At 36.6% G+C, this 26,667-nt stretch overlaps 3 protein-coding genes across 3 annotated transcripts in view; 2 read left to right on the top strand and 1 right to left on the bottom strand.

Moving 5' to 3' along the window:
- Positions 1 to 13,272, bottom strand: part of APPL1 (adaptor protein, phosphotyrosine interacting with PH domain and leucine zipper 1) — a 28,034-nt gene extending 14,762 nt beyond the window's left edge. Inside the window, exons 1-12 of the mRNA XM_051627121.1 lie at positions 13,158 to 13,272; positions 8,761 to 8,859; positions 7,645 to 7,704; positions 6,751 to 6,822; positions 5,830 to 5,917; positions 4,556 to 4,597; positions 3,681 to 3,739; positions 3,042 to 3,188; positions 2,374 to 2,456; positions 2,124 to 2,282; positions 619 to 807; positions 73 to 115 (exon numbers count right to left, since the gene is read on the bottom strand). Coding sequence (XP_051483081.1) covers positions 73 to 115; positions 619 to 807; positions 2,124 to 2,282; positions 2,374 to 2,456; positions 3,042 to 3,188; positions 3,681 to 3,739; positions 4,556 to 4,597; positions 5,830 to 5,917; positions 6,751 to 6,822; positions 7,645 to 7,704; positions 8,761 to 8,859; positions 13,158 to 13,211 — 1,095 coding nt within the window. The 5' untranslated portion in view covers positions 13,212 to 13,272. The remainder of the gene's footprint in view (positions 1 to 72; positions 116 to 618; positions 808 to 2,123; positions 2,283 to 2,373; positions 2,457 to 3,041; positions 3,189 to 3,680; positions 3,740 to 4,555; positions 4,598 to 5,829; positions 5,918 to 6,750; positions 6,823 to 7,644; positions 7,705 to 8,760; positions 8,860 to 13,157) is intronic.
- A 2,514-nt stretch (positions 13,273 to 15,786) lies between these two features.
- HESX1 (HESX homeobox 1) lies at positions 15,787 to 21,940 on the top strand. The gene is made up of 5 exons (XM_051627579.1): positions 15,787 to 15,883; positions 19,677 to 19,935; positions 20,054 to 20,259; positions 20,564 to 20,665; positions 21,682 to 21,940. The coding sequence occupies exons 2-5, from the start codon at positions 19,743 to 19,745 to the stop codon at positions 21,778 to 21,780; spliced, it is 600 nt and encodes a 199-aa protein (XP_051483539.1). The 5' UTR covers positions 15,787 to 15,883; positions 19,677 to 19,742; the 3' UTR covers positions 21,781 to 21,940.
- Positions 15,793 to 26,667, top strand: part of IL17RD (interleukin 17 receptor D) — a 62,023-nt gene continuing 51,148 nt past the window's right edge. Inside the window, exon 1 of the mRNA XM_051627578.1 lies at positions 15,793 to 15,883. The gene's annotated coding sequence lies outside the window, so the exon portion shown is untranslated. The remainder of the gene's footprint in view (positions 15,884 to 26,667) is intronic.

Consider the following 26,667-nt stretch of genomic DNA (forward strand, 5'->3'; position numbering starts at 1 on the left):
TATGGTCACAAGTGTATTCCTTCTGCACAACAGAAAATCATTGGACTGCATGAAAACATCCTATAAACTTACCTCTTCATAATCTTTTTTACTCTCTGCCTGTAAGATTGAAGACCTGAAATAGAATGGAAAAGACAATTCTATTTATTTAAAATGCCTCACAATTACATTCAGACAGGAAATTCCACTTTCATGTTTGTACATTGCATGATAAAATTAAGAAAGGCTGAAGATTCTGTGTTATGTGCCAAATGCTGTCAGCATGTAATGGGTGGGCAACAGGAAACCTATGTTTTAATTTTAATTGAAAATAGAAAAGGAACAAAATTCTAACTGTGCCCATGTAATACTTAAGCCCTTGCACAAGGTAACACACCACTGTAAACTGGTTATGGTAACCTTATTCTGAAATACCACTCAGCTACATTACAGGGCTGATAAACTAAAAACAAACAACAACAAAACAAACAGACATTACAAAGTGAAAAAGACATCCCAGATTTTACTTCTAAATACCCCCAGAATCTATCAAGCTATAATCTGGCCAAAGGTAGACTATCTTTCTTTTCTTAATTAGTGAGTCAGTATTACAGGTACCAGGAATGTAAGAATACTTACTTTTTACCATCAAAAGATGTTATCTGGAAACAGTACCGTCTGTCTTCACAGTCCACAGCCATTACAGAACAATTGTCTATATCCATGACAAGTCCCCCAGCTACATCTCCTCTTGCCTGGCTCATCAAATTTCCACCCTGAGTGAAGTAAAACTGTCTCTCCCAGCTGGAAGATACCAGCCCTGTCTTACTAAAAGATAAAAAGAGTATCTTAGTAGTTTAGGAGTTCAGCTGAGCTGTATAAATTAGAAGAAAGAAAATAATTATTTGGTACAAACCATCTAGACATTTAAGAAAACTTTTATCCTCATTTAATGTTTTAAGTTAGCTTTACAGCTAAATTTGTCTTTCTGTCAGTTATTTTTTTTCATTCTAAACCTACTGCTGGCAAAGAATACATTGAATTGTTGCTTTCCTAGATTGTGTGAAACTTGATTTAGAATAAAAAAGTCTAAGTAGTTCAGTATTAACCATCAGCTTTTATGGTAGTGCTTTACACAAAATGCATATTCAAATTATATGCTTTATCAATATAATGTGTAAGACCTCTGAACTTTGCACTTAGATTGTTAAGACTAAGTTTTGAAGAACTTTGTGTTAAGCATTAGCTTAGTCATATAAGATACCTCAATTTTGCAAGTATTTTGTACCATTCAACAAGATCTGCAACATTTTTCTTAAAGCCTGTTGTTGGGTTTTTTGGGTGTTGTTTGTTTGTTTGTTTCTGCTCCCCCCGCCCCCCCCCCCCCCCCAATAACAGAAGAGGAACAATCTGAAAACAACAGTCAATAGTATTTGCAACTGCCTCCCTTTTTTTCAGATACTCCTTTAAATATCAATTGCTGCAGTTGTGTTCTACTACAGAAATGCATGCCTCATTCAGTGAGTATGTTACTCTAATTGTTGCTTAAAAAGCAGTCTACATTTTTAATAACATCCTTCAAGCTTATTATATAAATTACAGAAAAAAATTCTGAGCGTTACAACTTATTTTTAATAACTATAAAAATTAGCAATAGAGTGACAGCTCCCTCATGAAACTGAGAAGGCCATTTTCAAAGTGTGTTTCTGTTAACAGAGGATGTTTTGTTTTGTGTATCTCCAACTTGTCTTACTTTTTTACTAACCTGAATCCCAAAGCTTTAACATGTATTTATGTAACAATCCTGGAAGCTGCATCTGGTTGTTTCACAGTAACAATCCAGTGAAATCACACTCTACTAAACTTTAATTATTCTTTATGATGTGAAAATTCAGACAAAATTAGACCAGAACCAGGATAACCATGCTCTGCACCTGAATGACACTTTGTCAGTGTAACAATGAAATTAATACTAATTAAGTGAAAGAGTGTAAAGAAAGAAACAGAACAGCTCCTATCTGACTTACTCAACTAAACACATAAAATCAGCACAGCTAAATTCAGAAAAATAATACATAACTTTTTTAGCTTTTCTTTCTCAAAGTAAAGTATTCTGGAATGTCTAGGTAACAAGTTAGTCTTACTTTCTTGCGTTGAGATAGCCAGCTTTCCGGGTTAGATTTCTATGAACAGGAAATTTTGTAGGATCAGGATCAGGCAAATACAGTGGATCACTAGCTACTTCCAAGTCCTCTATAGTTTGTTGCATGTTTTCTACTTCACACTCCATTTCCCTGCGAACGCTAGGGTAAACAATGTGTTATTAACAAAGATAATTTATTAATTAAATAATTGGCTTGATAGTAGTTGAAAATTCAATAAAAAACAACTTACTTTTGTACACTCGTGCCAATATTGGTCAAAAATTCTTCTAATTGCTCAGTAAGATTTTCTGAACCCATTTTAAAAAAACTTATCTTAAAAAAAAAAAAGGGAGAATTCAGTCATTAATAAATTCACAGTAATAACATATGAAACCACAGGAGGTTACAGTTTATCAGAGAAATCTGTTTTCATCCCTCAGTCCCACCAAAGCCTCTCAATAAAAATATTATCTCATCTCAGAATAGCTGCCACAGGAAAGAGTCTAACTGTCTCCACATTACTTTCCAAGAAGATAAACCTCCATGTGGACTTGCATTCATGTAAGTTTTAATCAGCTATTCCCATTAGCAATCCAGTGGAAAAAAGTACCTAGCAATGGAAGTTCAGGCAGTGCATTAAATGTAGCCATCTGGGTTTGGAGTAGAATCAGACCTTTTTATTTGTCACCAAAACTTTCCTAGAAGATCCTCTGATGGGAGGGAGGGCATATCATGATGATATTCATGTATTGAGTGGGAAATACTACTGCTGGCTACTGACAGTGTTGATGGCAGCAGCTATGCCAGCTGCAGGGATGAGGATGGGGTATGTCTTTTTCTCCATTTGCTTCCTTGGATTGCAAAAAGGACTTGCAATGGATTTCAGTACATCAGCCTTCTTTCCGAATCTGAAGTTACCTGAGCTTGCATGTATCCTAGCAAAGGTTCTAGCACGGCAATTTTCTTTTTGTACTGAAGACTATTTAGTGCACAGAAATAATGCATCATAGTCTGATGCTGTTTTTTCCTGGAAGTATATACATCTTCAGTAACTTCAGCCTTGATCTAAAGAGACACAGACAGGGGGAGGGGAGGAAGAAGGAATGTTTGAGACTTGTTATCCATCACACGCCTTCTGGACAGCTTTATAGCCAGCATGGAAAAAACAACACAGTCACGTTCTACCCTCTGTCATCACCAAATACATATTTTACTCTACAATTCTGTTTATCTAACTTATACATGAGAGGTACATGAAAAAGAAATACAGCATTATTTTATCCCCAGAAAGTATGATTATTTCTTTACAAAAATAAATTTAATATAGTATCACGATGTTCATCTTAGACCATTTTCAGTGTTACAAGACAGGCCTGTATTGGGGAAACCTGATTTTCTGTTCTAAAGCCAACTGTCTCTACTGCTAAAATATAAACTATCAAGCTTCAGGTGGAATCCCCTATACATTGCCTTACATCATAAATATAAGTATTAGATGAAAATTATTTCTTCTCTCCTCTAAAAATCTTTATATTAAGTATTTTGTTTTTTACGAACCTTTTCATTTTCCCTTCTTTTTGACAACCGACCGTATCTGGTAATGGCAGCATCATGGTCTAAGCAATCAAGAGAGAATTCATGATCATTTTGATAAATTCAGGACTTAAGAAACAGAGCAGAAAACCTTTTCTATCACTGAGTGTTGCACAGCCAGCTAAATGCAAAGTTCTGTTGTATCAAAACTTTTATTAATTGTTTTTGCTTGTTTATCATTACTGCACTGCCACAAATACTTGGGCTGAAGAAAAATGTCAACGTGGCCAAATTTCCCTAAACATCTAATATTCTTCAAAGACAGAAACTTTCTGTAGGTAGAGACAACTTTCCATTATGAAAACCTGTATCTAACCATTCTTGCTTCTAAAGCAGGGAAGCAATTTACATTAAGAGAAGCAGAATCCATACTTAATCCTTCCTTAAAGAATATGTCCTCTACAAGGATATAGTAGAGCTAGCTAAGAAAATGTAACTTCTGACAATAAGGAAAAAAACTATCAAACTAATTTAAGGGAGGTGACATTTGTTTATTAATCCAGTCCTGACTTTAAGAAGTAAGCTAGCACCTTACTATTTCTAGTAATTTTTATAGCATAATCCTAAATTATTTAATAATTAGATATACACTTAAAGTATTCTAAAAAATACTAATGCTGTCAATTTGCTTTAACACTTTGGTACACAAAGCAGAGATTTACAAGTGAACCAAGGGAAGCTGGGTGCCTAAATATCACTGAAAAAAAAAATCACTTTAGTTAGTCACTTTAAGCCATGCAAATATCTCCCCTGGTTGTCTGAGTACAAATCTACAATCCTAATCTACAATAATACTGTTGTCTTGTAATTATCTAGAACATTAAGTATTTCACACTTACCATTGCTTGCAATTTGGAAAACTTCCTTTAGAGTTAATATCTCTACAAAAAAACATAGTACAATTTAAATAAGTTGTTAGTAACATAACATTTATGTATTAGGATTTCTCTGCAGTGTTTCATTTCTGATCAGTTGCAGGTTGCACCTTGTTCCATACTGAGTTACCAGCACAGGCACAATCTGGCCAAGAAAGTCTGCTCCTACATAGGGCCTGAGTATCATCTATGTGGTAGTCCAGCTTACCCAAAAAGATACTGTACTGTAATAATTTAAGGAGGAACTTCTGGTCTGAGCTGGGGAAGCAGAAACACAGGAGATGGGGAAGTATCACTGGATCAAAGAAAAGCCCCAAACACATTGTGATTCCTCCTGCCTAAAATAAGTCATGTTCTGTTCTAGATGGTTTTTTAGCCTGTGTCAGGAAAAGAAAACAGTACAAAACCTAGCAGTTGTTCTCATCTTGCTTGTGGCTTTGTGTCGTATTACAAAATAAACTGAGAGCTATGTCCAACTTTATGGTAAAGTGAAGACAACAAAGCATGGAAAAGAGCACAGAAGTACCTACAAAGTCCATAAAGAAGCATGGTATCATTAAATACTACATCAGTTGATGGCTGAAGATTTTCAGGGGGAAAATTTAATTTGCAGTTATTGCCTCAGGGATGCCTTTTCAGTAAATGTTAACAGGAGATTGTTCCAGGTTCTGAGGAGTAATTTTAGACTTGAGATGCTCATGTTCCCTCGCTCAAAAAGCATCATCTACTTAATCCATAAGTTTGCAACAAATTATTGCCAAATAATTATTTTCCAAGATTAATAAGCAGCTAAAAGACTTAGGGAAGAGTTAGAATTTTTATATCCATTTAGACTTAAAATGTTCATATGATAGGTAGAACCATTCTAGGATGTTCACATTAGGGATTTAAACAAATTTGGGAACAACTCTTATAATTTATATCTGAAGCCCATGTGCTACACAGATCTATTCACTTTATCATCTTGAGTAAAATCCATCATAATTAGATACATTAAATATTATTTTAGACCAGGCAGAATAAGATACAACTGCTATAAAATAAGTTGGAAGCATCTTATGCATGCAAATAAGATGGCAAATAAGAAGCCACTTGTATTACCAGCATGGATGTAGAATCATGTAACTACAAAGTTAGTTAGTAGTATAATCACTAACTATAAAGAGCTATTGAGATTAAATGCTACATTTTTATTATTGCTGCTGCAGATAAAACCAGTATTTGTTGGAGCACTCTACCTTTTAGATCCCTTTCTTTAAACTGGGTAATGGGAAACATCATTGCATCTGCAAGTTGAGTTGAAAGTACTGCATGGCAAGAGCTGAGCTGTAAAAGACAAGAGAAAAAGGAAATTTTAGGAAAACAGTGCTGACATAAACCAAACCAAAACAAAAGGCTGGCATAAATTTCACTCAAAGATGTCATCTACAATTCAAGCATAATTTTGCACATTCCTTCTTTTGCAGATATTCTTTTCTAGGCTACTGATCTCATTATTATTTTTTTACAGAAGATCTTCAGAGTTTAGTATTTGTCCCTACTTTTCCAACTTTATTCCAAGTTACTGGATCATGTCAGAAGATGGCCTTATGCATTCTGATGACTAGTTCATTTATTTCTCCAGTTTCCCTCCAACTACATCACAGACCATCTTTCACAGGTTGCAGAGGTAGAACAAACATATTCTTGATTCCTCCCCAAATGCTGTTAAAGTAGTGTTAAAAGTAAGGAGAGGGATCACAGGATAAATCCTGATTAAGATTTTAATGGTGCTAGGCTGCCTTTGGGAAGAGCTAGTCTCTGTCTCTAACACAGCAGGAAGTTCCTTTGTCAGTCAGGTATCTGAAATCAGGCAATACAAAAACCCTCAAGAAAAACAGTTTCCAACTGCTATACTGTAACGGTTTTTCGCTGTATCCACAGGAAGTTAAACTACATTCTTTCTCAAACAAACACGTATCCTCATTTTGCTGAGCTGATTCTTTATCTTCAGGTTATACAACTTATGAAATAAGTGCTGCAGGATATAACTAGGTGTTGCCTTATTATGAAAGCAAATTCTGTACCTCTTATCATAGAAAAGGCTGGAATAATTAAGAAAGTTAAAGTCTATACATGGTGACATTAGCCAAATAAGCGAAACAAAGATAAGTACTTGCCTCATCTATTACTTTTGCAAATTGTTGTAGAGTGGAAGTCATAACTTCATCATCTCCCCCTAGTGGAAAACGCTAAAAGAAAATAAAAGGAGGTGTGTTGTTTGCAGTGTCTTCTGCCACTCACAAAACTGTATTAATCATATCTATGAATGTATTAGGTACTCCATTATTTTAAAATATTATACAGTTAAGATACACTGAAGGACTTCTTTACTGTCCTGTGAAGAAGGAACATTTTGGGGAGGAAAAGACTAAGAAACAATTCTCATTTAAAAAACACATCTATTTTAAAAATAGATTAATCTAATTTATTGATTTTTATAAATCAATTAATAGATTTTATTTTTTTAAATCAGGAAATATGAAGACTTTACATCTATGAAGATTTTTATCCAGCTTTGCAAATTATTTCTGAATTATCAAAAGTTAAGAAGTATTTGGTGTTCATCTTAAACTTTTAGCTCTTAAGTTATGTGACCGTGTGAAATTTCTAAATCATCCAAAGAAGTTTACTGCTATAATACCTTGATGGAGGCCAAAGTAAAGACACTCTACATCTCTCTGTTTCTCCATCCCTTTCTAATGGGACTACTGTAGGTAGTAAAGTATGGTTTTTAAATGGAGACTGCTAAACAATCCCCAAAACAGAGATTAAAAAGTAAAATGTTCCAGAACTTACTAATATTCATCATGGTACGGGAAACTTTATTCTGTTTTAGTTGAAAGAACTAACATGAAGGTAGATTATTTTGACAAAGATTCGAGCCACCAGCTACAGCTGTTCATTTGATATGGACTAAAGCTAAATACATTCTACATTGTGCTCTGAGAGATAAAAGAGTAGAAAAATACGTAATCCTGACCACACATAGACAACAGTGATTTACACGGTACCTGCTTCTCATATTCCTTCAGAAGCTTTGAAGTCAGATGAGTTGCTGCACTTAATTCATTCTGATTAAAAAAAAAAAAAAAAGACAAAAACCCAAGCTTGTTACTTTTTCATTTAAATTAATATTTTTAAATTGCATAATTGAAGAGGAAGCTATCACAGATGTGGAACTTAAAATCTAACCAAAGATTTTCAGAAACCCTAAGCATCTTGCCCTTTCATTTTTCTAACATTACTGAGTTACAGGTAATCAGTTCAACCAAGTTCACAGCCTGCACTGTGTGCCCTGATTCCTTTATTTTTCACATTATGCAGTGCATAGTTGCACTCACTTCTTTCAAATTAGCTGCCCTAGTTTCTGAGTATTAGGAATTTATTTTCTGTAAAGGAAACATTACACTGAACCTCAGTACTACCTGCTAACAAACTGCTTGGTACTTGTACACAAACAGGACCTAGTTAGCAGATTCATGGTACAGAACAACTTCATCTTTCATGATGCAGTTGAAGAAGAAAGTACAGAATTAAAAGCTAAATAGAAAGACAGTAAAATAAAACTATGAAGCTGACGAAACTGACAAGAAACACATTAATAACTATGGTAAAAACAACAGTAAAATAAAAACATTAAAAGCAAGAGAATATGTGAACTATTTGAGTTTTTACTGATTTTTTATACAAATTTTAAAAATACCCATAAATTCAATGTTTCAGAAAAAACCACAAAACAGATTCAGCCTTTGGCATAAAAATGCAGTTACTTATCAGATGATGAGTGAAACATGAATATATTGCAGGTAAAAAATAGTCTCTTACTTGGTACTTTACTATTATACACACTAAGATCATGATGGGAAAATTTGTAGAAACACTTGGGTATTACAATAAAACTACTGGGAGACCGTAAGATATTTTACTTGCCATAGGAAATTCTGTTGCAAAAGAAATCACAAGAATTTAGTCTTCACCACTCCAAAACATAACGAAAAACAATAATTTAATTCTTATTTTATTTCAATTCCACGTTTAAAAAACATGCTTATAATTTCAAAAAAGCAAGAGACATGAAACATGGTTTCAAAGCTTTAGAATGCATTCAAGAATTTCATCAACGCTACCTGTGCATCATATATTCTGTGCATGGCTTGAAATAACTGATTTATGTAATTGGAAATTGCAGCAGCATCTTCTTCAAATACTCCCAGCAAAGAGCGGGTCTGTAAAAATGAAACAGCCAAAATACTAACATGTCAGCTTACCAAAGTAGCATTTCAATGTAACAATTTTGAAGTTAAACAATATTGTTGCAGGTTTCATTACTGAAAAGTTTATAAACCCTCCAACATAGTTCACAGGAATGATACATGTTGCATGCCAGAGAATCCTAAAGAAACTCAAGCTGAGCTTCACTATTACTGCAACCTCTCTCCAGGTTAATACATTTTCAGATAGGAAAGGATCAAGGGAGATGGATAAGCATATAAAAAAGTTGGAACAGCAGGACCCACTATAGTACATCCCTAAGGAAAAGGGTAAAGATGACTGGTATTAAATAGCATGCCAGGTATACACATTTATTCTGCAGTGCAGTTACAGTCAGTTCTGTGATCTGAGGAACATAGCCAAACCAATACAACATACATCTTGTTGTTCTTTAGATACGTCCCTCCCCCTCACCACCCCATGGTGAAAGGGACTTAAAAGATCTGTCTTTTGTCCTTACTCCAGTTTGCCAGTCAGTCTGTGCCTTAGGTGGTGTCACCCACAAGCTCAATGACTATGCATCCTATTGCACTACCTGCATCCCTGATGAAGGTGCTTAACAGCATCCACCTCACAATCAACCTCTTTATCAATGCCAACCTATTAGACTTCAAAACACTGAACACTACTCTTTAAGTCTAACAATCCAGCCAGTTTTTCCACCCAGGTTGCAGTCTGTACCTCTCCATTTTGGCCAGAAGGATGTTACCAGGGATTGTGTCAGAATCCTTGCTTAAGCCAAGGTAAATGACATCCACATCTCTTCCCTGTAATGAAATTACTGACTTGGTATGAGAAGACAATCAGGTTGCTCAGGCATAATTTATCCTGAAGCTTAAATGAGATGCTGACTCAGTGTTCTTGCATCCTTTTTGCACTTGGAAGCAATGTTACTCCTCACCACGAGGAGTTCCTTCCACCAAGACAACATCCCAAAAGGGTAAACGCAGATAATGTACCTATAATTCTGTGCACACTACATTTGCTTTTCCTAATCTAAAATATTTCTTGGGATGCTTGGATGTAGAAACAAGAGTATCACTTGAAAGACCCACAAAATAAACCCTTTAATGGTAGTACATTTTAGCAAGAGGAGTGTGCTTTAGGTTTACATTAAAATTCATGTCCAGACAGAAAAGTGAAAGAATAGCACATATATAGCACTGTTTCCCCCCCAAAATTAGTTTTGTTACTTGAAATTGGAAATTCTCTTTCTTAGTCTTTGTAGACTTTCTTAGTCTTTGTAGACTTACTCTACAGGCTAAATAACTGTAGTTTCCTCGAAGAGGATGGGAAGGAACTTATCAGACCTGGGAAAAGAATGAAAGATAGACTCAGGTGTGGACATCAAGAACACCTCCCTGATGAGTTTAGTGAAAAGCACTGAATTGCACTGCAAGGGAATTATGTTGGGGGGTTATTATTATAAGTTCTTGCTATGTCAAAGACTTGTCTTGAAATGACTTAAACTTTTTAGTCCATCTCCCCTTGAGGCATGGAAGTCTTTTTCAGCTATTTTCCTGATTTTCTGCTTTCAATTATAATCAAGGAGTACATATTAAACCCATATAAAGTATATTATTTAACAATTGTTTACATGAAATTCTTTTATTTAACTAGAAGTAGATGCCTGGTTGTCTCACAAATATGATCATAATAAGTAATGCCTATAAGGTGCTTAAATAATAAAAAAGAATAATCAAACAGCATTATCAACACAATAAATCACTTTAATGGTGGTTCTAGTTTATAAAACAAGTGGAAAAGGGGGTGGAGGAGGAAAGAGATGGAGGAGAACTCAAATGTTTTCCAGGTGTGGCAACATGTTGTGTCATCCTAATAGCTGTGGCTCTCCCATTAAAGGAGACATATATGAAAGAATGCAAAAGAAAAAATTACATAGTACCATAACCACTGAATTATATACTCATGACCTTTAAACCTGAACATAAATAAATCTGAACTTGTAATTTTGAAGGAGTATCATGTAAAGTTTCTGGATTATGCTTAATGTTTAAAAGTGAACACTGCAGAATAAAAGCATTTCTGTTTTATTATAAAAATATCAATTACTGATGTCTGGACTTCAAACTGACAGTGTGTGATACAGATGGAAAGGAAATAACCTGAAACCGTAAACAAGTTATAGAAGATTATTTTAGTAGAAAAATAGCAAAACTGTTTACTTATGTTTCTAGTAAAACCTGGCATAATTTTGCATGTTTTTAAGATGTTTTCATTCCATATGTATGAGCAGGTACACTAGAAACTACCAGTGATAAGCTGCAGAAAGAAACTACCTATTTAGAAGTCAGTGAACTGTTAAGCATTCTGTGTCATGGTATGTATGGTAGTGTCAGTGACATGAGAGAGCCTGTACTGTCAAGTCTTTTGGCTTTTTTATTGTGCAATGCCTTGGGAATGCAAATAAGTCTGAGCAGAAACTCTCTCTAAGCATATATATATAAACAGGGAGTATGTGTATATGTCCTAAGTTAATAATTAAATTGCACTGTTTTGCATAGCAAAAGACAATGTAAAGTGGCATTTGGTTTATGTCTGGAAACAGAGGTTAGATTGTTATCCTGCAACAAGAGGAAATGAATGGGTTTTGCTATTTTAGAAAAGCCTTTCCTTCCCTCAGCTGCATTTGTTTAATATGATGTTTATATACCTGAAGTTAGTGTCTGAGACAAGTCTAAAGGTGCAAAACTCCAGTCCATAATTCAGCAATAAACAAAGACCTAGGTTGATGATAATTTTCAATATTACAGCATGAACACATCCGTCATAAAGTCATGGTAACTCCTAAAGGAAGCAAGGTTTCTCATTTCTTCAAGCGACATTTGTTGCCATTTTCATTGCACTAATTTGAAAACAGATGTGGAGTAATGTAATAGAAGACTACAGACCTAGTTAGGTTCTTTTAAGAGGTAGTTAATCAGAATTCACCTGAAATACAAGATTGACTGACAGATGAAGAAGATACCAGCAAATCTAATAGTTTAAGTACATCAAACATTTGACATGTCCTATAAATATGAATAGTTCTGACTTCCATGTACTGAGTACAGACATTCAAGAGATAATTTTGTTAAACCATTATTATTATAACACTTCCAAAAACTTATCCTCTTCATGAGAGTACATCAGGTTTAGTCTCTGGGCCAGAGATGATGCTACAGGCTAGATCTCATCTAAGATCTAATATTTGAGCTATATGGGGCACTGTCCTTTACAAAGCAATTACAGCCTTTCTGCATAGCCTTTTTCTGGTGCCTTTTCTAAGTCATACCTCCACTTGATGTACATTTGTTAAAATGGTTGTCACTTTAGGGCTTAAAATCCTCTATTAAGCAAGTGAGAGTTTCTCTTCCCAAGGCATATGCTATTACAATATAGGAAGTCTTGTTCAGCTACATAAACAATGCAGCCAAACAAGGATCTTAATTAAAAAGACTGTAATAAAATATATTGTAAACTTTTTTCCTCATCTAGGAAGCACAGTAGAACGTGCTTGCTGGTTTTGTTGCCAGCAAGAGAAACAGTGCAATTGCACAAAGCATTTCCTGCCTAACAGCAGCATGAAAGAAATGCCAGTGCAGAATAATATGGCATCACTGACAAAGGTCAAGCGGCAGAAATGGAAGCGAAGATATCAGAGCAATTAAAGGCCTCTCAGCACCCCGCGTCCCCCACCTGCTCACAGCACTAACGACCGTCGTGATAAAACCTGCTTTTCATACGTGTCTGTTAAACCTTGATGCGTTTTTAGTAGAGTACAGAGATAAGGAAAACCGTCTTGAGAAGCGAAGATGAGGTCTCCAAAATAAGTGATGCACGTAAATGCGGGGGTGGGGACGTGGGGCGGTCAATGGAAGCTGCCGCCTGCTGCCCGATCCCGAAGCACGGTACCTCTGAGAAATCGTTACCGAGGTCGCTGCTTTACCAGCAGCTCCTCAGCCCGCAGGACACCCGAGAGGGGCAGAAGGGGCGGCAGCAGCCGCGGTGGCAGCGCCGCACAGACGGGCATCGCGGGGGCGGTCACTGCCGGCCCCGGGCGCCGCCTCCCTGCCCCGCTGCTGGGGGGGGTCCCCTCCTCCCTCCCTCCCCACCGCCGCCGAGGCTCCCCAGCACATTTCCCCGAGGAAATAAGGAAGAGACGGCGAGAGGGGATCGGCGCTAGGCCCGGCGCCCACGGCTTGGCCCGGATCTGGCCTCCACCCACCAGGCTGCATCTTCCCTCTCGTACCTGAGGGCTGTCTTCCAGCGTCTCCTCGATGGGGAGCTTGTCGATGCCGGGCATGGCGGCGGGGTTGGCTCTGCGCGGGGCAGCTCCCGCACCGCAGCGCCCGCTGACAGGACCCTCCCCTCCCCGCCACGGCAGCCCCGCCCCGCTGCGCGCCGGATGTCCCGCCCCTCGGCCCGCCTGGCCGTCCTATTGGTTCTCCTGCCCAACCTGCGAGCTCGTCATTGGTGGGCGGGACCGTCTGTCTGAGGACGCGAGCGCGCGGCCCTGCTTGCCCCACCCGCCCCGGCGGGAGCGGCGCGCGCTGCTGCTCCGCGCCCCTCGGCGCGTCCCGGTCCCTGCCGGGAGGGCCGGGAGCGGGGGGAGCGGGGCCCGCCTCCTGGGGAGCCCCCGGTTTGGGGAGGTGAGTGGAGGGCGGGGAGAGGAAGGGGCGTGTCCGCGCTGAGGCGTCAGGCGGAGATGCTGGGAAGAGGCGAGGAAAGGTTTCGTTCTGCGCTTGCGGTTACCCGCGCTGTGTCACACACCAGGGCGCCCTCCTGGCCCTGCTTGCCTTGGTTCTGGCCGCTGCTGTCTTCTCAGAACAGGCAGACAACGTCCTCGGGAGCAGAACCGCGGCGGGGCTGGGCCTGTTTTGTCCCTGTCCCGCTCTCCTGAGCTGACCTGGAGCATCCCTCGAGAAGTCTCCTTTTACCCTGGTCGTGTCCTCCTCCGCTACCCACCAGGGCTTTTATCGAGGAAGTGTTTCTATCCCTAAATACCCAGGGTCTTCTTGTCACCAAGAGGACCCGGTGCTCCTGCTTGTGTCTTGAAAAAAAACCAACACAAACGAACAATCAAAAAAAAACCCCATTGCTGACCCCAGTTTTCCTCCAGAAGCAAGAGCATGATCAGCCCTGACTTTCTGAGACCGGGTAAGCTCGGTGCTATAAGTCAGTGGCCGATTTTAAATGTTTAAGGGTACTGTGAGGGCTCACTGAAATTGAACCAAGCCATTGTGCAATGTTTAAAAAAAGAGCATATTCTTGAACTGCTCTCTGTGATTAATATGTTTGGACCAAAGTTGTCCTACTTTAAACTATTCCTGCAGGTTAAGCAATTTGTGTCTTCAGAGCAGGGCTAATCAAGAGCATCACTCCAAATTTCCATTCACTTAAAAACATTAAAAATGTATTGTATGTCAAACAAGAGGCTGCATAAACTTCTCACTTTTCTAAGTAAAAAAAGCAAAACTTATTTGTACAGCATGTTTGAATTTGCAAATGGCTTCAACTTTGAAATCACTTCATGATATTTCTTTTATGCATTTTAATAGATTATTGGTAACTTCATAGATGCATTTATAATTAAAAAAAAAAAAGAAAAAAGAAAAAAAAAAAGAAGCTGATATATTGCTGGTTTTGCCTTTTTGTGGCTAGGTGAATATGATTTAAAACCAGGTTAGAAAGTACACAAAGTCATCCAGCAGAGCTAATCATTAACTGCTGTGCAGTCTTGCTATGGAGACTTTTATGTTATATTTAATGAAGTTTTACTTGTAAAAGTAGAAAAAGGAAAAGCCTGGTGTTAAATTAGAAACAATTACAGCTTTTTTGTTTGTTTGTTTTGGGTTTTTTTGTGGGAAGTGGTGAGGAAATTTCAAAGTTGCATCTTGGTTCAGTCAGTTAATTTACCAGCTCAGCTGGTGACTCACCAGACTTTAGCAAGTCACACCACTTCTCTTTCCTTGTCATATGAGGGTAATGATATAGAGTTATCTTACAAGCTATTTTAAAGACTATTTTATCTGTAATTATTGTGTGACAGAAAACTAGCGTTAGTTCATGACCTATATTTAAGTGCATGAGTTTCTGGTTTTGAGATCAGCTAACTTGTGACTTCAGTTTTACAGCAGTCTCCTTTAAGAAGTGCTCTGTTTTGTGCTATAAGATGCATTTCCATAGCAGGATTCAGGAAGGTAGCAACTTGAAACAGATTTGGGTTTACTTAGCTTAGTGTATTTACAGTTGTAAGTGGCAGAGGAAAAAAACAACAAACCACCAACTCTTCATTGAGCTTCTATGAATAGAGAAGACCTCTTTAAGAAGTAAATGTTCATAGAAGAAAAAACAAAACCCTGACAAATGTATCTTTAATATGCAGAAATGTGTTTTGGTATCTCAGCTGGCATGTAGAGTAAAAATGTGTTTTGTTTCTGTTAATCTTGGTGACTAAGTTTAATTACTTAGTTCACTTTAGTGGCAAGAATTAGTAGTTAGTTTCTTAAATAGATGTGTTATGTTTAAACATTTTGTAAAATAATACTAGTCTTGTTCTTACCCTTAGTGTACATTTTTTACAAATGCTACAAGGCATCCAAAAGTGTTACTTGAGATATAAATTTGACAGTGACAGATAAGAGCTGATAGTAATGAAATGAAGAATCTCTCTGAACCCTCTAATAAGTGTGTTTTTTAATGCTGCAATTTTTTCAGCCTGGTAGACTTTTTGTTAGTGTGTTGGGTTTTGTTTGTTTGTTTTCTGTTGAGTTTTTTGATTTGTGGGCTGGGTTTTTTGTTGTTCTTTCTGCAAAATACTTACTAAGAGGCCTTAAAAATGTGGGGAGCTAACAGCTGGTACTATGTAAACAGGGAGAAGAGCAGCCAACAGGTCCTTAGAGGATTCCAGATGTGTTCACTAATGGAGAGAATGTTTTGCCTCTGCTGAAGGGTGAAAGTACCTGTCTGGATAAGGTAGGCTTGATCTGTATGTCCCTGTCTAACTCACTGTTTCTCAGACTGTTCCTAGTACCACCCTTGGATTTACCTTGAATTTATCTGTGTTCATTTAATCTTCTTGGCTCAAAACAGCTTTTACTTCAGCCTGGAAATAGCTAACTGCTCCTAGTCATGACTCACAAAAATTAGTGCTAAGGGTTTTGAGGCATTCTTGTATAAAAAAACCTCCCAATCTTCTGAGTTTTGAAGTTGGCTTTGAATGTAATCTTAGTTACTCATGTTCAAAAAATATATGAAAGAGAGCTACATGCAATAGAACATCTGAGTTGATTAGTGTTGCAGTTGGGAAAAGAAACTATGGGAAAGGTGAAATGAAAGACAGTTTTTTTGAGTGTGATAAGTAATCAAGAAAGATAAATACGCTATTCATACCTTTTTAAAAAGCTAAAAATATTGCACAGACTATTGTGAAAGGTGATCTGGCAGTGGAGTAGCAATGAGTGACAGTAGCAAAGGTAGCAACAGTAAGAATTAGGGTTTTAGACCAAAGCCACCAAGAGCTCTTGGTGTGGTCTCTTCAGCTGGTATAAACAGTCTTTAGAGGCTTCAGATCTCTAAAGAACAAGAGCTTCATCTACTAAACAGATGAACTCTACTGTCCTTGGGCAAAAGACAGTGGTGCAAAATCTGAAAGGGAGATTAGTTTGCTGCCTCATCAAGTGTGTGAATCTGTAAGAGGATTGGATTAGCATATTCAAGGAGCAGTGATTTCTCCTATGATTGATTACTTAGGATTTTCAACTTAATGTGTTGCTCTAATTGCCTCTACAACAGTAGTATTTAGCTACAAATCCATAGGTAATTTCTTATGGGTAGCAAAGGAAGGATCATTTCTAATGGGCCAAAATAATAAAATAATAATTTTTGAGTGAAGGCTTAAGGTCTATTTATGCTTTCAGTGGGAATTTGTAGAAATTTAATCTGGTTCTTTACTACCAGGTATTCTTGGATCTAAAACTTTTTCTTCCCTGTGGAAAAAGTATTTTCATCCTGATTTCTTACTGAAAGATTTGTTGACTGTTTATCTTGATAACAAATAGCTTTCTTCTACATCTAAGCGAGCTTCTCTTCAAAGAAACCTAGCAACATTTGAGTACTAGACCTTCAGCCAGACTTTCTAGTAGTCTTTTCTCTGTGTTATGTTGTTCTAGAACCGTAGAATTGTTTGGGCTGGAAAGGCCCTTTCAAGTTCTAGTTGCAACCAGCCCTTTGCAGAATTTTCCACTGGTCGCTTGAATGTCCATCCAACCTGACCTTGAACATATCCAGGGGTATAATGGAATTTTGGTATAATGAAGACTTCTTATCTTTAGAATAATTGCTCTTTTCTTGTGAAATTTTTTAAAACATTTATGTGGAGCTGCATTATCATTATATAGGCCTGTTAGATATACAGAGTGTTTCAGTTTCACAGAATTTCTCAGAACAAAGAATGAGCATCTACTTGTGACCTTCTGAACTGGTATTTTTTGTTCCTATTTGCAGTTGCAGTCATGAACTCTGTTTTAAAACAAGAATGTTAATATATTTCAGTGGCTACATTCACAAAATGAGGGGTTTTATTATTAAGCCTTTTATTAGTTTCTGGATTCAAGAGGCTGTCTCTCTATCAGTGATCATTCTTTTCACCTCTTTGATATAGAATGGGTGAGCAGCTCCAAGTTCAGTACAGAAGATGTGTGGTTATCTTTTTTGACTTAATGAGTTTTGTGGGGATTTTTTTTAATCTTTAAAAAAAGCTGGTGTTCTGTGTAGAAACTGTGGAGGCCGAAAACTTATTTACCAGTCACTGCTATATGAGAGGCTTTGCATCATCTCTTTAGTAACCTATGGACCTGGTGTGCAGTCTGAGTATTCAAAGTAACTGTCTGCAGTCAAGAAAAGGAATCCTACTGCTTTTCTAAGGTCATAGGTTGCCTTGTTGGGAACAGCTATACTGAAACACAGAGGGTTGTAATGCCCTTGTTTAACTCTGCTTCCCGCTGACCCCTAGTTGATCAAATACTCCAGCAAGCAATGGTTTCATCCATAGGTCCTTATGGCTTTTCTGTATGTCTGTATTTTGTGGTTGCTGAAGCCTTTAGTGAGTCTTGGAGCTTGGCTTACAGGTGGTCATTGCAGTTATAGTTGTGCCACGTCCAGGTCTGCTTATACAAGCTGATAAGATGTCCTTGGTATATATCACTTTTGGAATTGTCATTTTTTTGATAGTTTGGTTTGACAGCAATCTCCTTGCACACTGTGTTATCAGTCCTGTAAGTCAACATTCTTCACTGAACATCTGATACAAAGACACACATGGATTGCACTTTTCTCTGTAGAATCTCCCTCGACACAGTATTGTCAATTCTAGATTGTGCCATTTCCTTAGCAATTTTCCTGCTTCTGTTTATTCTGAAAAATTAGTCTTGGGTTGTTTACAAAACTACAGAGGAGATAGTGTTTATTTCCTTAATATTAGTTGTTAGCCATATGAATGTGACTGATTACACAGAATAAACTACTCTGAGGAAGCAGTAAAACAAGAAAAAACAAGAGGGCCAGATTTTTCTTTTAAAATCACACTGCCTGTGTCCTCATGTGCTTCTACGGAGCGTGCTCCAACTTAAGTCTTATTTGGGAGGGACAACTTGTACATCCTGAAATTAAAATTTTGCTTCCATTTTTGCTTGTCTTCAGATAAAGCCTTGTCCAAAGTAAGAAAAGGAGGAATCTCTGTAGAGAGGTTATCCTGAACCAAAAGCTGGTTTTGAACATGTGGTGTGTAAAGTGCTGTGTTGGCTGACAGATGAGCTGAAATATATAAAGTGTTCTTTATAATGAATGAAATCAGAATTCTGTTTTCGAGCTCTCAACCTCATTACAAAACCTTTACCTTCTTTCTCGCTGTTAGTAATGATTTCTGGTAATTTTGTGTGTTTGTAGGATTAAAATACATTTCTGTTGGTTACAAGCCTACAAGAAGGGTTGAATATCTAGAAGTAAAAGGATCTTTTTAAACCAGTAAATTTGAGTGTACTGCTTCTATTAAAGTTTTGCCTTTATCTTGTAAAGAATTGCTAGGAAATGTTGCATATGTTATGTTTCAAAAAAGTGCAACAAAGTTATTTTAATTAAAAAAAAATGAATGTATGAATTATTTAAACTGGTGCAACTGTTGCTGTTAAATAATCCAGGCACTTGGAAGGCAATTACACTGAGCTTTGACAACACTGCCAACCTGCTGCACAGTGTCTTGTGCCAAAAGCTATTGTTGTTTTATTGACCACGTTCACCATTACATATGCATATGAAAAAACAGAGGCATTTTCATCGGGATTACCCTAATAGCATTAAGAGATTATTTTTTAAATTTCCTTGGAAGGAAATTCACTTAAATGAGATTACTTATTACTTGACTGGTTTCCTATCATGCTGCTATGTTTAGGTGAGTGGAGTCCGTTAGAGTTTAAAGTTTTTTAAAAAACCTGATTTTATACATTAATGACTTCAAATAAAAGAGAATTACTATATTTGTGCACAGCTTCTTCTGAGAAAGTTAAGTCGATGTTCTGGTTAGGAGAGATAACACTTTTTGTCCCTCATGGTGGCCCCCCTAGTGTCACCATTAGTTGCTAATTACTTGCAAACAAATAAACAATTAACTTCTCGTGCCTCTTAGTGGGAGAGTTTTCATTGACATGCTAAAACTTTCTAATAAAAGATTTTAATTAATGACGTCGCAAATCCAACCCCCTTGTCAACATAGCTATAAGGAGGACTTGGGGAGAAATGCAAGTACAGTACACATGCTGTGCTGGCTGAAGGGGAAAGCATGGCAAGTACAGCGCTGTGTGTTGCTAATGCATCGGCCTCTCAGAATCTCCGGAAAGTGCCTGGGTTTGTAGAAAATAAAACCACACAGTGCTCGTTTTCCATTGAAAGTATTTTGGGACTGGAGCAGAAAAAAGATGGCATTCCAGCTGTGAAACCTCACAGACCATGGATGGATGCATGCACAACCTTGGGTAAGTCTGCAGTCTCTTTTGTAACCTCTTAATCTGCTACTCCTTTAAAAATGTACATATTTTAATGTTTCTACTGAAAACCAGTACATTGAAGTTATCATTTCCTTGCTTTTTCTAGTTTTAGGTGATGACAGCAATCCCCATCTCCAAATTCCTGTTGTTTGCTATGAAAATGCATTATTTCATGCCAACAATAATCCAGTACAAGAGGAGAAAATTTTGAAGTGTGAAAACTATTTTTCAGTCTCTGAAAGGCTGTCTTTCAAGCGAGACTTGAGCTGGTACAGGGGTAGAAGACCAAGAACTGCATTCACTAGAAACCAGGTAGGGATTTTATTAGTATTTAACTCATGAGTAACAATGTAGTTTAGTGAAATGTTGGTAGAAGGCTGTAACAGCTAGCTAATTCAGTATGAGGTACATCTGCTGAGAGAAATGTGATCAGCAGTTAGTGTAAATTAACAGTAATATTGCTAATTTCAGCAGACCTTTGTATGAATCAGAATTGTGCAAACACTGTTTTGAAGTCTCACATTTAACAAACTAAAATGTTTTTTGGATTTATTTTCTTTGTTACTCCTATTGAGATAGTGATAACTACTCAACAACTTTGTTTTAATCCCTTCAGATTGAAGTCTTGGAAGATGTTTTTAAAATGAACTCCTACCCTGGCATTGATATTAGAGAAGAGCTAGCTCACAAGTTAGATTTAGATGAAGACAGGATACAGGTAATTAAAATTTTTATACTTTTGTGTAATTCCATCTACATGTACTCTCTGGTTATATAAATAAGTAGTTTGACATTATTATTATTATTATTATTATTATTATTATTATTATTATTATTATTATTATTATTATTATTATTGTTATTATCATCATCATCATCATCTCAGCTTAATACCATGTACATTTATATATGTGGTATGCATTCAGTGATTTGTGACATGGAAGCCACTGAGTTCCTTTTGAAATCTTAAACCTTCTTCCATAGTGTTGATGAGGAATTAATTACTACAATATTTCCATATCTGCTCTGTTAATCTCTAGTTATCATGTGCAGAACTTAATAATTTGCTTCCATGCTTAAAAATCATGTTTATATTATGCTTGTCACCCCATATTTGAAACACAAATTTGAAACCATTATTAAAATAATTTGTATAAATGTCTAAGTATTTTGTGAGACTGTCAGTAGAGCACACATGTTGAAGATGTAGACTCAAACATTGGTTTCTCTGGACAAAAGCAAAATCTACTCAGGGATTTTAATTATTGATTTACAAGTAGTCCAATGTGATAAGAAGCACACCAGAAATACTAGAATTCAAGCTTCACCTTGAGGTTTATTAAGCTTTTGATACTAGTACTATATTGGGGTTGATGGCAAGCTCCATGCTGCAACTAATAAGCAGCTGAAGATGTAACACCCTAAGACTTGAGTGTGAATTCTAGACGCTCAGATCTTCCAGAGTCTGATTGAGTGTCAGTTAGTACTAGTTTTTATACTAATTGCAGTGAAGCTGGTCCTCACTTTCCAGTTAAGATGGAGGTATTTTTTTTTGTCTGCTACATAAATTATTGCAGATAATGCCATTCTCTACCATTAAAATTTGCATTGAACTTCTAAACTACTGTCATTGCACAAAATAGTGTCGAATTTTGTGAATATATTTAACTTTCAAAGCTTATTCTGTTTACAGTGCTGTGTTTCTGAAAAACATGCCCTTTTTTGCCGTTATAGATCTGGTTCCAGAACCGCCGTGCAAAGCTGAAAAGATCACACCGAGAATCGCAGTTTCTAATGGTGAAAAATACTTTCACTTCCAGCCTGCTAGAGTAGAAAGAAGGATGGTTTGGTGTTGTGGCACTGCAGTAGAACACGAGAAATTATTGGAATTTCATACCTTGTATTAAGTAATGATGAAATATTAATTATAATTTTATCTCCAGATTTGAAAGTTTATCTTAATTTTCACTCAAATAAACTGTAAATATTTCAAGTGTTGTTATAATCTACTCTTTGTGGAACGAGTGGACTTTTCCTATATATTTTAATAAGTATTTTCTGAAAGGTGTAGATATTTCTGCAGTTTAAAGAAATCCAAACTGTAGGTTGCACAAGATTTTCAGCTAGTGTACATTGCTGCAACTTAACTGAAGAGGACTTAACAAAGCTTCGTAGTTTTAAAAATAATTCTGTTTAAAGGCTGAAATACACAACATAGATTTTGCTACCTGAAAGACATTGTGCATTACATTGAAGTTTCGATAGGGAATTTATAGAGTATGGTAGTTTTCATAAATAACATAATTTTTAGAAAAAGGTGTCTCAAATGGAAGGCCTAGTATTCAACTGACTCTTCAGTTTGAAAAATTTGTTAAAATAAGCTGAAAACTATATTTTTAAAGTAATATTTTAACTAATTTAGGGCATTTTTCTTTGTAATACTTGAAGTTGGGTATCCCCTCTCTTGTCAATATAAGTAAGGGGTCCAGTTATGGAAGTTGCCCTCTTGTCATTTAACAACAGATACAGCATTCCATAAGATCAAATCACTTGGTACCAAACCAGATATCCAGATCATTGCCATTCATCTTAGGATTTTGAACTAATTTTTATCCAACAGTACATGACAGTTAATTATCCTCATATTTGATATTCAGCCTGAAGTCAAAATGCGTGAGGAGAGCTTTGTACTAAAAAAGAACTAAACAAACACCCAACTCTTTATGGCCTTGATATAGGCAAAGGTAAGTGTGGGTTTACTCTGTTCCTTGTTCAACAAAGGTTTAAGTACTTCCTTGAAATGCAGTTTAGGGTTTTGTGAAATAACATGGTACCTGTCATATCATGAACGAAACAAGTATTGCTTTTCCATTCTCGATCCTTGTATCCATGATATCTACTGTCCTATAGAATTAAAGGTAAGTTTGAGAAAAAGGGTGATAAAACCCCCTTAATTTTATGTAGTCTCATAGTAATAAAGGCTAAAGGGAAATACGATCTGACTTCAGTCCTTAGTTGATCTTTTGGATGAAAGCTTGAGATATAAGACTTTAAATAAAAGCTGTTTCTGTATTTTCTGTAAAATATTACTGAGAACCTGTCTTAAGCCAAATGGGCTGATTGTCTTCATTTTTATATAGTCTCTAAAATATCGAATTGTTTGACTTTGCTTCTGGAAATCTTATGTCAGTGTGAAAATAACAAACTTTTATCCAATATTGAAATGTTAGTTATTCATGCTTTGGCGGATTCGGGAAATAACATTACTAACTGAAGTTCTTTTATATCCTGCATTCAAAAACACTTAAGAGGACATTTACAAATAAAGCTATCTAAATGGAGCCAAATCCACTAGGAATAGTTTTAAGAGAAATTGGAATTTCAATTCAGATCTGGTAAAGGTAAAGACAATATTGGGAATGCATGAGTTCTATCTTGTTTTTCTTCTCACCTTAAAACACACATTGCCTATAGCTTTAACCTCATTGTAGGTAATTTGAAACTATTGTCTAATTTACTGCTGGAAACAAGGTTTCCAGCAGCAACAGATTAGACTAATCTGTACAGATTGATGCCTAAGAACCTTGCTCTATTATCTAGCAAATACCTAAATACACCTAATGTCTCCTATAATGGAACTTGTCTCAAGTGACGGAAGTCTGACAAAGCAATTTAAGAGGAGCAGAATACTAGCAGAATAATAATAGCACCAGCCCTGGTAGCCAGCTCTCAATTAGCAAATGTTACCAGAAGAATGACTGGTGTAAGGTGCAAAGTGTGTCACACATAGTGCTGAGGAGCAGAAGGTTTAACAATGTAATTGCATTATTTGATTAATTTGGGCTTAATTTGCTCTTCACAAAGTAAATGCATCAACAAGTTAAAGGAGAACCTGTAACTTTGTACCTACTTTTATCGGCTTGGATTTAAATTGTGGCCATCACTTTCTCTCATACAGCTGATTTTTTTTTAATCTTACAAAATATAAATCTGGACTTCACAGGATTTTCTAATCTGATATAATCTCGGTGGGGGGGTGGGAAGAAGATCCCATCTGATTGCGTTACAAAGGAAGTTCATGCGGTCATGAAGGGTAAACAGGATTGTTAGTGAGGGAAGGCAATCTAAGGCTGTTGAAGAGCCATCGGTTCTAGATTGCTTTGTGGGGGAATACTCTCTTTAATTGCATGACATGACGAGGGGGGAAAGCAGCAAACGTGGAAAATCAGTCTTTCTGTTTTGGGCACCCGAAGCTGATACTGGTGCGGGCCAGCAGAATTTTCTGGGCACAAATCAGGTGAATCTCAGAAAGTAAGCTACTGTGTCAGCCTGGCTCAGTATTAGCACGGCAGTTTTGCTGGTTTAGACTGACTAGCAAAATGGAAAACTAATAATCTATTTGCTGAGTTTAGGAAAAGCAACAAATTTCATTTATTCTAACACCTGTTTTTACACGATGCTGTTTATTATCAGTAAGAACATGATAAAAAAAGCTTAGGGATATAGAGACTTGGGTGCAGTTGTAGCACGATTGCCTGTGACTCTCGTACCGCCGTGTGTGTTTTGTATTTGATGGTATGAATGTGTTATGGTGTCGATATTAGAGTGATTGGACAAGCGGCGTGTTGCCTGCGCCTTGGCAAAATGGGATTTTCTGTGAGCTATGCCATAATAAAGAAACTCAGAGGATAGCATGTCAGTTATTCTGCATTAAAGATTGTTGGCTATATATTAGCTGCATCTAAAACACTTGGCTTTTTCTTTTTAAATCCGACTTGGAACAGTGTATTTTAAACGCGTCTAGGAATACTGGGTTGCTTTTGCCCTCTTGTGGCTTGATTTTATAATTACAGTTCTACATGTTAAATTAATTCTGAGTAAAATCTGAAAGCATGAGCTAGGCTGCAGGTAGACAGAATGCCAGCAAGTTTCTACTGATTTTAATTGTTGTACTAACTTTGTGGCCAAATTTATACTGTGTGTGCATACAGCTGCTTGATGTTGGGCCTGATTCTTAAAAGTTCTGGATGGTCAATATGCATCTGACCCTAGTGAAAATTGGTGGGTGCTTAGTATTTTTGATATTCCGAACTTTTATTCATAATTAGCTATCACCTTAATAATACAGTTTTGGACAGCCAACATTTTAAAATCTTGCCTTTAAATTAATTTAGGCTGCTTTCATGAATACATGTTTAAAGGAATGCCCAACCAAGTCAATTTAGAGTGGCGGAATCTTTTTACATTACAGAAAGCATTAGGCAAAGTGGCTGTTAATTCTTAAAAACACCCCTTATAGTATAAAACTTGTAAAACTTTAATTTTTCATTGTTTTATCACATTAGAAGGACAAGAAATCACAGAATCACAGAATCTTAGGGGTTGGAAGGGACGTTGAAAGATCATCTAGTCTAATCCCCCTGACAATGACTTTGTGTTTTTTAAATACTGTGCATTTCTTAACAGTTTGTCTTGGGTACAATATTAAAAAATGTGATGGTATCCACTATGATTTCTTTCTTTATTAAAATATCTGTAAGTTACCAGATGGCTTCTTGGACATGAGGCATACAGTGAAATGCAATTCTCTCTTCAGAATTGGAACAGTGCTTTATTCTGTGCTACAGGATGTGTCTATCTGACAGTCTAATTGCTAATTGTTGTAATTCATTTAGACAGAAAAAGGAAGTCATGGGGAAGCATTCCAATGAGGCGTCAGAATTGCTCTTAGAATGCAGTTGGCTATGACTGGATATTTTTGTGAAATGTAAGTTAGGTGGAAAACCTCCTATTCTTGTTTAAATGAGGAAATGGATCCAGTCTGTTTCTTCTGTAAATATATGGTCCTAGGCAATAAGTTTTATCACAATTTACAGTTTATGAGGTGTTTTCAGTGATTGTTACTATTATAATATAATTAAAAACATAATAATTATCTATTGTAATGTATAATAACATGCATTAATTTACCATGTAAGTATTAAGTAATATTGTTAATTGTGTTTGATCAGTCTATGATTATCTGTATATTTATCTTACCCTTTCCAAAAATAAGCAGCTAACTCAGTCCTGATATCTGACTGCTTCAAATTTCAGATTTTTGTTTTAAAAGAGTGTGCCAGACTGTAGAAAAAATGAACCTTGAGTTTGTTTGAGAGGTAGGGCTGTCAGCAACAACTGTCATTCCTAACAGGGCCCTTCCTCTTTTTGTTTGTTTGTTTGTTTGTTTGGTTTTTTGTTTGTTTGTTTGTTTATCCCAGTCTTGCAGAAATGCTGTAGATTCTTTTGTAAATCTGCTATAACATGTTTTACAATTCTTCTCCGGAATATTATGTATCATATAAACAAAGATTGCAATTTCCATATGCTTTTCCAGACTTTGTAATTTCTTCTGTTTGTGCATTTCCCGTAGTGGGAGTAGAAGGAGGTGCTATTGACAGTGTTTTCCAATCGTCTTCCAAAATGGTTACACAATAGTAAGATTTTTTTAATTCTTCCAGCAATGTTCCTATTGTTAAGTAATGGTGTCTGTTACTAATTTCTCAATGCATTTTAATTATAAAAATCTTAAAAACATTTTCTTTAGCCTTAATTGCCCTCAGCTTTTGGTCTCAAATAACAAATGATGTCATCCTGAAGTGCTCGAGCAAATTACTTTTCCTCAGTTAAGTGGGAAAGGGTTTAAGGCAGGTTATGCTCAGTGAGGGGTCCCTTAATGTA

This window comes from Apus apus, chromosome 9 (assembly GCF_020740795.1).
Source record: "Apus apus isolate bApuApu2 chromosome 9, bApuApu2.pri.cur, whole genome shotgun sequence".
Lineage (NCBI taxonomy): Eukaryota > Metazoa > Chordata > Aves > Apodiformes > Apodidae > Apus > Apus apus.